The 12,028-nt window shown below is 35.6% G+C and overlaps 1 protein-coding gene and 1 long non-coding RNA gene across 3 annotated transcripts; one reads left to right on the forward strand and one right to left on the reverse strand.

Annotated features, from left to right (window-relative positions):
* The first annotated feature begins 141 nt into the window (after nt 1-141).
* On the forward strand, nt 142-1,704 carry Glct (ceramide glucosyltransferase). Its single transcript, XM_076311572.1, has one exon. The coding sequence runs from the start codon at nt 222-224 to the stop codon at nt 1,416-1,418; it is 1,197 nt and encodes a 398-aa protein (XP_076167687.1). The 5' UTR covers nt 142-221; the 3' UTR covers nt 1,419-1,704.
* A 4,752-nt stretch (nt 1,705-6,456) lies between these two features.
* On the reverse strand, nt 6,457-9,766 carry LOC143146882 (uncharacterized). 2 transcript variants are annotated; one of them, XR_012992108.1, is made up of 2 exons: nt 6,932-9,766; nt 6,457-6,851 (listed from the first exon to the last, which is right to left on the reverse strand). It is a non-coding gene; the product is annotated as an uncharacterized LOC143146882 (long non-coding RNA). The 2 variants fall into 2 exon arrangements; XR_012992107.1 differs by having other exon boundaries at nt 6,457-6,860.
* Between the last annotated feature and the right edge of the window lie 2,262 nt (nt 9,767-12,028).

The raw sequence follows: 12,028 nt of genomic DNA on the forward strand, positions 1-12,028 counted from the left end.
GTCTCGTGATCGCGGCACGACGGGAACGTCGAGGATGCCGCGAATATCGTTTTCTCCACGCGGACGGATGGCGGGCTACGTGATTGTCATTCGGATCTATAGGCACGAAAAAAGGATCGAATAATAATCGCGACGGCACGGCGTGGCGAGGTGAGGTGTGTAGGAGCCCCCCACCGCCCGGAGGTTCGACCTCCGAGAGACACAAGGATCCTCGCTCGAAGATGAACTCCATGATATATACCTTCTATGGGTTCGCGTGGTTTTTCATGACATTCTGGTCAGTAATGTGGATATTTCATGTACTGGCTTTGATAGCCGGTCGCTGGAAGCTGCACCGTAAAGTCACCCAAGTACCAACCTACGAAACGCCGTTGCCCGGCGTGTCGATCATAAAACCCCTGATGGGCGTAGATCCAAATCTGTTCAGCAACTTGGAAACGTTCTTTACTATGCAATATCCTCGTTACGAGCTACTGTTCTGCGTAGAGGACGATTCGGATCCCGTGTTGATGTTAGTGCGTAAACTGATCGAAAAATATCCGCAAGTGGATACGAGTCTGTTTATTGGCGGTCGTAACGTGGGTGTGAATCCGAAAATCAACAATATGCAGCCGGCGTACGAGGCAGCCAAACACGAGTTTGTGTTGATCAGTGACAGTGGTATCAAGATGAAAGAGGACACACTGTTGGATATGGTGAATTACATGACCGACAATGTCGCGTTGGTGCATCAAATGCCGTTCACCTGTGATCGTGAAGGTTTTGCCGCCGCGTATGAGAAAATCTTCTTTGGCACGGTGCAATCGCGGATGTATCTTGCCGCTGATCTGTTACGAATAAACTGTCATACAGGGATGTCCGCGCTGCTGAGAAAGGCGTCCCTCGACGAGGTCGGCGGATTGAAAACGTTCGGTGTGTACCTGGCCGAGGATTTTTTTTACGCGAAGTCGTTAACCGATCGCGGTTGGCGCATCACGGTGTCCTCGCAACCGGCGTTGCAGAACAGCGGTCACTGCGAGCTGCATTCCTTCCAGGCGAGGTTACGAAGGTGGGCGAAGCTCAGGGTGGCCATGCTGCCCACCATAATTGTTCTGGAACCATTGAGCGAGTGCTTAGTATTAGGTGCCTGTGCTTCCTGGGCGGTCAGTGTACTGTTCGAGTGGGACTCCCTTGTTTTTTATTTAGTACATATACTGTTGTGGTTCATGTTCGACTGGACGCTGTTGTGCGTCGTACAGAACGGCCCGTTACCGTTCAATAAATTAGAGTTCGTTTGCGGATGGTTGCTCAGCGAGATCACCAGGCCCTATCTTTTTCTCCAGGCGGTTCTAGATCCTCTGATACAGTGGCGGTCGCGCGTTTATAAGCTCAGGTGGGGCGGTGTCGCAGAAGAGGTTAAAGCGAAAGTCAAATACTAGAGAATGTGAAGAGACATTCTCTTTTTCGGTCTTGTTTTCCTGTTATTCTCTTAGTTTAATTAACACATTGTGGACCATGCTTACCGACAAAATTTTGCTTGCGAATAGATATTTAAGAGAAATGTCGCAATCAATTGGGACTTCTTATTGTTAATATCTTCGATTTCTACAGGAAAGGAGGGGATACTGTCACTTTGGTAATTGTTGGCAAAAGAATCTCCCACATCGATTTCAACGGTTTTGATAGACAGTTCCACACAGAATTAATGATACATCTATATATAGTGGTAATGAAAATAAGAGGGAAATAAACATAAATAGACATATTTGAAAGTAAAAACATAATATACATTATATTTACATATTTTAAATAACAATCGTTGAACAAAGTTTTAAATAGTATAAAGTATTTGTTTATTTTTAACAAAATACGTGAAAGTACAGCTATTTTATTGGCATAAAATTTAGCGGTGACATTGATATTTTCGATGTTGTAAGTAAATCAATACTATTTTGTTGCGAATCCTTTAACGTTAATAACAGATCTCAATCGTCAAGGCATAGAAAGAATTAATTTCTCTGTATAAGAAGACGAAAGTTCTATAATTTTTATTTTAAAATCTTTGTGTATAAAATTGTAATTTAACATTTTCGATTTTAAATTCTTTGCAAGCTGGTAATTTTGTAAATATAGAGTTTTTTCTGTGCTATTTTACCGTGCTATCCTTGTTTTCATAGAGTTTTACGAACAGTTTCTATTGGTATATTTTCATTAATACGTGATGAAATTTTCGATGTCGTATATTTATCTGTAAGTTTGCTTAATACGTTCCCTGCCAGACCGTTTTTTGAAGACTTCCCGTTCAAGCCGCGTGGGGCGTATGCGCCCCACGCTTTACATTTGTATTGTTTTGTTTCTGGCGTATGCCTTACAATAATTAAAATAGTGCAAAAATCATAATTATCAAGGAAAGGTTGTATAGTTTAACATGCATAACACAACAAACCAATAAATTTATTTTTCTAGGAACTGGCTGAACATTATTATGCCAAGCGAGTGGCATCCTCACATATAATTTTTTTTATCATGCCTATATCAATTTAAAATATAACATTTTAGTTAAATTCAAGTTTGTATGCAATTACAAAGGGATGTTACGATGAACTTTGTTAAAACATGGCAAACATAAGTGTGGTTTATCCACACAACTATCGCAGAATGTTACAACTTTTACAGTGCAGTTTCTTTTTTTTTTTTTTTATCAAGGACACGCGAATAAATGACTGATCGGAATAAGAGAAATGCGGTTAAAATAAGTCACAGTAAAGAAAAATTGCCCATCACGCCGCGTGGGGCGTATACGCCCCACGATTAAATGAGGGCATCAGCAATAGTATTAAGATGTCCATAATTGACTCTATAATGAATTTTTAAAAAATTCTTCATTTTACAATGATAATACCAAATGGCTTGAACGGAAAGTTCAGCGTGGGGCGTATATGCCCCACGCGGCAGGGAACGTGTTAAATATAAATAGTTCATCGACTTCTGTCAATAATTACATCCTTCCTCTACCAGATACATTGAAAATTATACCATCGTATTAATTTTTAATTGTGTTAAATTTTCCTTTGCAATACAAATTTGTGATAGGTTTTCACGTTGAAATATGTAATTATACCCTTTTGCTAACCAATTTTGCTAATAATGCAAAATTTTCAGGTGACAATCATTTGTTTTTAATCTCGTAGCAAGCGCAATTTGAAAGACATTCCGTGGGACTTTTACTTTCAATGATACCAACATTCGACCTAACCCATACCCGCGTAATTTAAAAAATTCGTTGTGTACGCATAATTTTGTAAAATAGTTTCACCTTTGTGTTTTTTTGTTAAAACTAAACAATTACTTTACGTTATTTAAAAATTTTTTCGACCACTGTTAATTAAAGTATGTCTATTTGGATTTATTGGACTATTTTCATTACCAACATGCAATGTCTACTATCAATTCTGTGAATAACTGTATGTCGGAGGCGGTATATTTCTAAGTATTCTGATGAAAAAAATAATTGTCGCTCGCGTTTAGTTTTGAACCGTTTGAGTTACCGGCGAGTGCAATCGTGCTTGTCTATCGTTTTGCTAAAAATACGAAAAGCGCGATCGCACTCCTCTTTTGTTAGGTTAAGAACACGAGGAGCGCGCGATCGTATCTGTTTTACCCTAAGTTCTGCATTCGTTGTGTATAGTTGTATCAACGATGAGCGTGTAATTTTAATTGTTTTGTATTGTTTTTCTAAACCAAAAAAATGTCCGTAAGCAAGCGCCGTCGCGGTTTCCGCATTTTTGGCAAAAAATCTGAGAAAAACGTCGGCACTCAAACGGTTAAAGTATACACAATTACAGTAAAACGTCGATTATCCGAATTAATTGGGGGACATAAATTCATAATTAGTTTTTCGAATTATCGGTTTAAAAGAATCAAATTTTTGATTATGTCATAAATCGATTAGAAATTGAACAATTTTCAAATGTTGATTGTTTTTCTTTACATAAAATAATATAATACATACCTCATAGGAGAAATGCATAATAACAAATAATAAATGAAACGTTTTGTGTGCCACATTGCAAATTCCCTTCAACATAAAAATTTCTACAGAAAGTGTTATCTTTATTAATGTACATCTTCGCGAAGTGTAGTCCCTTTTTCTGATTTATCTTATTAACATACGGTTTCTGCCCCCCCCCCCCCCCCCCCCCGTGCAACATAATTGACGCGTTCTAATGAAACAATTCCCGCGAGAAAACACGATTATGAATGTATCGTGATCGACTTGACACCTTGTTGATATAGAGCCACGTGGACTTTGAATATTTGCACACTTATTATTTTTATCGTTGCAATAAGTGGTACGATATTAATGTTGCTTCAAGTTCATCTTTGATGTTTTTTTTTTGTTTTTTCTTTTTTTTGAGTAAAGTTTATTAATCTGGTTTAATATCACTGTTTCATAATGAAAACTCTACGAGCAAATCAAGTGTGAAGGTTATTTTTTTTACACGTAATGAAAATAAATTCGAAGGTAAACAGGATAACCGTAGAATGTTAGAGGTGTCGAGTAGCAATTCTATTCGTTGTTAAGTAATACTTTGTTTCCTTGCGGTATTTCTGATTCGGTAATATCGAAAGTGAAATTCAGGAAAGAATACGCGATTGTAAGATTAGATAATTGTGCTGTACAGATGGCGCGCGCGCAGTAACCGTTCGAAAATCATTCGATGCAGTAGTATTGCGAAAATAACGGTGAAAATTTGCGAGCGTTTCAAACCGAGAAAGAAGAATTTCACGAATCTTTGGCAAATTTTTCAGAATTTGTATTTATCAAGCAAGACTTCTAGGCTTTGTGGATATACGTAATCGTCGTACGAAATTCTGTCGTCCAATTCATGTTGAGAATTAGAAGACTGGTCGAAATTGTAACAAGATAGGTTGGAATAACTACGACTCGCATGTGGGTCAAATTCTTATCGGTCATTTCTCTCACTTTTTTCTGTTCTGCTCACGTATTATATACGTGATCATCGCGTAATGTTTTACAAACACTGTTTACTTTAGTTTCTTTGTTCGTCCAGAAATATGTATAGTTGCTTACGAAAAGATTCGAACGCATGTGTTATTAATTATTTTTGTATATTGCCTTGTATTAATATTTAGTTGATTCACCTTTGACTTTAGAAACATTTTTTGATGTGGTCTTCTATACTGTGCGCTAATTTTTGCGTAACCATTATGCCCACAGTATTATTATCTTTTATTTTAACAATGTTTTATTATTTATTTATCACAATTATTTAATCTTCTACCTATTTTAAAATACACATGCTCAAGAAGATTAATGCTGAATTCTGTGGTGGTGTATTTACGATATGAGGTTATATTACATAGCATTCATTTTTTTTATGATCCGAGTAGTAAAAATATTTTGCTTAATTTTTCGGCACCTTGTTTAAAATTTTTTGTTCAATGCATGTAAATATTTATATCTATTTAAAATCGTATTAATAAATACAAAACTTTTTATATCACTGGTTACCATACAACTCACCACGATAGGACGACCTCCGTGCTATAAATAATTACATTCATCGGAATGAAAAATATTAAATTTACTCTTATCCTAAAACATAACAATTGTCTTTATTAATGTACATTTTTCCCAAATTTAGTCTCTTTTTCTGATTCGTCTTTTCGACATATGGTTTCCTCCTTGCATCTTTACCGTGGAAATTATGTTCCCATAAGTCTTTGACAGAGTTCCGAATAAATATATTTTCGAAATGCATTTTCGACCATTCTTGCACGTTTTGAAATCGATACACACGGTTCGTTTTTATTTCGCAAATAATTTTTTCTTTTCTTCTCGATGGGTCAACTTTCTTGAACAGCCTTCTCCATTTAAAATATTTTTTTGCATTTGTTTTATAATACACTGTATCGTCGATTTACTTCTATTAACAACATTAGCAAACTCTCTGTAAGATTTCCTTTCTTTGTAAAGTTTTAATATTAATTCTCGCTCGTACTGCCGCGATTCCAATTTTTTAAATTCGTAACCTATAAATTCTAATAACTTTGCACAGTTTGTCACACCAAACATACTAAACAACGTCTCTTAGCATCAATCGAGTTTGTCATTCGTAACATTTTCTACGGAAATTCGGTACATTTTTTTTCCCCTCCTTTTTCCTTTACAACTACATTGTGCTTAGAGCACATTACTGTGCTAATTCCAGTAATTTTTGACGAAGTTTTCTTTCTTCCTCCGTTGTTTTCCTTGTGGTGTCACGTTGAAGTTATTGGTCCGCCTCATTTGTGATTTGTATACTCCTGATTGTGACTGATATGTATATTCTATTCGTCAGTTAGTGAAGATAACATGTGTCGATTTATTTGGATTCAACTTCATTTTTTATTTTTGAGACCAGAGTACTGTGTATTAGGAGAAAGATTTTTCTGCAATAATTCAGTATCACGGGATGGCTCTCTGTGTGTTGTCTGTGACGTTGGTAAGGTTACAAAAAATAAAGAGTCGCAAGATATTTTCAGGATTCGCTTTATTCGCACCATTGATACACGATCGTCGCGGCGGCGATTTTGGACAGTAAGTCCTTCTAACAACTAGTGAAATTTCATCTCGAGTTTGTTTATAAATGTTTCCGGAAAAGTAGTGTATGTGAAAATATGTGTGTGTGTACGTGAAAATCGTCAATGCCTCAATTCGTTTTCGGTACTTGCAGATGTTTTTGTTCTCTGCAAATGTTGCTAGTTGAACCTCGTTTAATTCAGGGACGTCGGCAGTGTATACACTTAGGTACAGTGCGTGTCTCAGGATGCTACTATGGGGGTCACCTGTTTGTATATTTTTTACGCTGGAATAGCTGTCATTGTATTTCGTTTTAAAATGTCGTTCACGAAGATAGGATTTAAGTAGTCTGTTGTAATTACTTACGTGAGATGAAACTTGAGTTTATACAATGGCACTGTATACCATCATACTCGATCGAATGCCTGACGTTGATGAAAGCTGCTGAACGTATTTCGCGTTCTTCGAGACTTTTTTCTACAGTAGTTACCATTCTATGAATCTGCTCTTGCGGTGGAGTGCTTTTTCCTAAATTGATGCGCAGAGACGATGTTACTGTTATTTATAACGACCTGTAGTCTTTTCCAGATCAGTATTCCAGCAATTTCGATTGAATCGGGAATAGTGATATATAATGTAGCGTCATAGGGTGGTTCGCCCGGTTTGAGAATTAGTAGTATTTTTGCGAGTTTCCATTGTATAGGAAAATGCTATATTCGAATAGTTGCGTTGAAGGTTTGAGTTATAGCGACCGCTATTTTTTTAGGTAAGTTTTTTTTAATATTTTTGCCGTTATCAGATCACAACCGAGTGCCTTTTTATTGTTTAACAATTTGTACTTTCTGCTTTAATTTCTTAATTTTGAAATATTCAATCTACCGTGAAAAAGTTTCTCTCTTGCCCATGATCATCTTCTTTTCAAATTGGGCCATTACGTTGAATGGGCCTTTTGAGTTTTTTTTGTCGTTTTCCAGAGTGAATAATCTGTGTCCGAGTATGGTGAAAGTTCTAGAATACAGTGTTTAGTGTTGTTATTTTTGTATATGTACAATAATTGTTTTCACTGTTTCCTTAGTTTATTTAATATGTTTCTGTCGTACGGGTGCCATTTTCTCTTAGCAGTCCTTTCAAAAAATTTTTTCTTTCACATATTTCGATAAAATAATATAATTTGTCGATTCAATGAATTTCAATTCTTCGATTAATTTTTGTGCAGCATGTTCGATCAGTCGGTTTGTTTTTATCGATACGACTAAATTCCTACGATCGTTTAAATATAATTTAAAATTATCCCGGTCCGTGCCAGAGTTATATAAGGATAGTTTTTTTTATCTTCGAATAGCGTTGTGGATCTTAACGTCGGTGTGACAATTGATTGGTCCAAAAATATGTCGTGATTATTCTGAACACGTGTGTCACGAGGAGCAGTATATTTTCTTATGAAAATATCAAGTAAGTCGTGTAGTTTATCGTTGTCCGTTTCAGCCAATATGTCGGCTTATCTGTACAACGAGTATTCGATATCCGTTTGTCGATAATACTTTGCGTAACTATACACCTTTAGGATGTTATTATACTTGATCCCTGTCTGCTATAAATTTACTTGTCGAGTTTTTCGAGGAATTGCTCTTTAATTACTACGTGCCTTGGCGGATGGTATACCGTGGCTATTGTTAGGTGACCGGTTGGTAGCTTTACATCAATAACTGTAGCTTGTAAATATGATTCGTCGAATTTCCAGGTGTTCTATTTTCACCGATACGACATGTTGTATTTTGTTTTTAATAATTACGTCACTAACTCCACGTGCTCTTCCGCTGGATTGCTGTGTGGAATTAGGTTTTACAATTGTGTACATATTGAAATAGTCTTTATTCATAAGATGAGTATATTGATTTTTTTTGCACGTTAAGAAACATTTCTATTTCTAATTTTCATTTGGTCAGATCATTAACGTTCCAGAGAGCAATATGTATATTTTTAATGACAGTTTGTCCTTGTCTTATGAAGGTCCTTGTATACAGAGCATCCTTCATAATTTGCAGAGATTTGTGTGATAATATTTGGTGACATCAGAATAGTTTAGATTTTTCTTGCTAATACGTTCTTTTTTTTGTTGTGTCATTTTTTGGTCCATGAGTGTTGCAAATGTTGGTATCATTTGTCCTTGTCTTTTGAAGGTTCTTGTATACAGAGCATCCTTTATAATTTGCAGGATGAGGTCCGTTACAGAGTACGCACTTAGCTGAAATGTCTTTGTTTTTCTTATGGGTAGTTTAACACATAATTAAACCTTAGTGTAACGTCTTCTTGTATGGTCGTAGTTTTGGCATCAAAGACACTGTGCTATTATTTTTTTCTTTCGTGGAGGTCTCACCATTATTTTAGGTATAGCTCCTACCTTGTAGATTGGCGACCTCGTATACTTTTTTTATTGCTTTCTTTTTATATTTTTTTTTTTTATTTTTGATCTGTGAAAAACAATGGCTCTATAGTTGTCCAATTTTGGATGTTCCTCGCGCAAACACAATTCGTGTTTCGAATTTAAAGTCCTTTATTAGTTTATTAATTTTTGTGGCTGGGATAGTTGGGTGTAAGTTTTTAGTTACAACCCTATAAGTTCTTTTTTGGTACTTCAGTTGGTATGCGCGATATTCGATACCATTTTGCTCAAAGAATTAAATAATGCTACGGATACTTATTATTATTGAATTATCAGCCACAGTTTTACTGTCTTTATATTATTTTATTATACTGTCTTTATGCCATTAGTGTCTAATTTGTTACATTTTGCACAAAGATTGGTGGAGGTTTTCGGTTTGGAATAAACGTTTTATAGCTTCATTGATCTATTTGATTTTCTGTGTCCAATGAAACATATTTGTCGGTGCTGATGATGTTCTGTCCTTGGTTGTTGTTATCGGTAAGAAGATTCTCATTGATTTCCATATTTTGTGATTTCCTTATACTTGATTTTCTGTGTCCAATGAAGCATATTCGTTGGTGCTGATGTCCTTGGTTGTTATTGGTGAGAAGATGGTCATCGATCTCCATATTTTTGTGTCCTTTCACGAGTAGATTTCGTATTTATACATCGCGTAGGTGTACACGATTGAGAAGTGAAATAGTTTTCGACGCGGGATACGATCGTTTATCACCGTTCTACCCACACTATACTAATTACTCACGTAACAGATTCGACACGTCTTATCTCTCCGGCGGTCAGGTCGAGACTGCGGTATAATGAAATTCGATTACTTTTATGAGCCCCTATCAGCACATGTTTACAACGAATGTTTCATAACTTTTATAAATATTACAAGAAATATGGTATACAATTTTTTCATCCGAGATTTCCTTTAAAAGGAAAAAGAAAAAAAGAAATTTGAAATTTATTCAACTACGTAATGCAATTTAATCTCGTGTATTCTATTATCAGTTGTTCCCGACCATGTTAGTATTTATAAACATTGCGAATGATATAAGAAGTATCCACATAGTTCGATGTGTGACAGAAGTCATAATTTATCAGACTGTGCGTAATTGTTCGTTTTGTTTCGTTGCATATGATCAAGTTATGGCAACATATTCCGATCAAGAGTGTGTTGACGTTTTGTAGGCCAAAGTGAAAAAATAATTAGCTAAAATGCAAGTGACGAACTTCAAATTCGATTTTAAAATTGTATACCACATTTTCTAATTTTTTTTCTATTTGATAAATATACTGATATATTATATTATAAAACTTTTGTATTATAAAAAGTACCGATTTTACTACTATTTTTCACCCACCAGTTGCATCTTACAGTAGTAATAATATTACCTGCAAAATTCGAGTCTAATGTATATATATTTTTATTATTTAACGTTTTAGTAGCAAGCGTTTGAATACTTTCGTGAGTAACTGTATATTTCCATTCGGAATATGTACCTGGTATTTTATCGCGCAGTCTTATCTAACGGAAGTGACGTTATCATGGCAATCAATTAAACAATTGTTTACAGTGAGTGATTCACTTGCGAATATATCTTTTTCCTGCGGATTTTTTTCTTTACGCTGATTAAATTGTTTAAAATTCCTTAGTCACCGAAGTTCCATTGAAAATCGAAATATTTTGTTACATCGTTCGAAAGATAAGAGACATTTAATCATAATTAATGATCAGATCGATTATAAAGGAACATACATATATTAATTAGTCGTCTCTAAATATGTTTTAATCTATCGAAAATGTTCATTTGATTGCATCGACTTAGGTCGAAATAAAACTTACGAAATTACCGAAAAAGATAACATTCGATACTGTTTCATTAAATACTTTTATTAATCTCTATTTTCTACTCGACGCTTCTCCTATAGGGTAAATATAACTAAATTGTAGCCCCTTAGGGACTTTTGCTTTTATGGATAAAGGATTTGTTGACGAAGTTACAAAAATTATAGATAAAAACTTTATTTATCGCTGTAACATGTTCTTAATCGAAAAGACACAAAAACGATTAACTTCTTACGATAACAATACATTTAAAAAAAAGAATAGAGCAAGCGAGAAAGTAATCGTTCACCAAACAGCGACGATCAAGCTTGAGTGCTTCGAAGAATCGTCACGCGCATTACGATGAATCGTTAAATCGTACAAAGATATTTAATTTCTACATTATTCGCTTCGTAATAATTGTATCGACAAATTGGTGAGGTGCTCCCGATCAAAACCAATTCAAACTTAACCGCTGTTCTATCATTTTCGTTACGTAGAATATTCAAATTCGTTACGTACAAAGTTCATCCGATTTACGTCTTGTTTGGGCTCATTCTGACAGGGAAAATCTTAACCGATACATTAACCGTACCCCCTCTTAAATGCTCGAGAGACGACCATTGCTACTTCGCGCGCTATTTCTTTCTCGATTACTTTCACTATGTTTATTCTCTTTCCTTGTCAAAGGCCTCGAGAATCGAGCTCGAGACAATTCCTGAAATAAAATCGTCCCACGACAATTTCAACGTTAACGTCCGATTCAGTTGAATTCAAACGAACGTTATTAGGTATATTCCTAAATCGAAATTACTCCCGGAAATCATTTCGCAAATATATCGCAATGGTAATCAATCGTCTCCTGGTCAACGCCTGCGTAAAAATTGTGACTCAGGATTTGCACCGGCACTTAATATTATTGTATCGTATTCTCCTCTTTATCATTGTTGCATAGCAATACCAATTACTCGTATCCTTATCTGTTAGAAAATTTTCAATAATGGTGAACTGTATCACGGTCCTCTTGCCAAAAGGTGACATCACTTTCCTCACTGCGTGGCTAGATCCTCCAGGAACAAAGTCCTATTCATTAAGTAACGCAACGTCAAGCTGTTTGTACTTCTAAACATTTCCATGTACTCTTTCAAACAAGCCAAGCATCCTTAGGCGTCTGGGTTTCCTGTTCGTATAAACACCCTTACAAACC

The sequence above is a fragment of the Ptiloglossa arizonensis genome, chromosome 5 (assembly GCF_051014685.1).
Source record: "Ptiloglossa arizonensis isolate GNS036 chromosome 5, iyPtiAriz1_principal, whole genome shotgun sequence".
Lineage (NCBI taxonomy): Eukaryota > Metazoa > Arthropoda > Insecta > Hymenoptera > Colletidae > Ptiloglossa > Ptiloglossa arizonensis.

Coding starts and splice junctions, on each gene's coding strand:
- Glct (XM_076311572.1), top strand. CDS start 222: ATGAACTCCATGATATATACCTTCTATGGGTTCGCGTGGTTTTTCATG.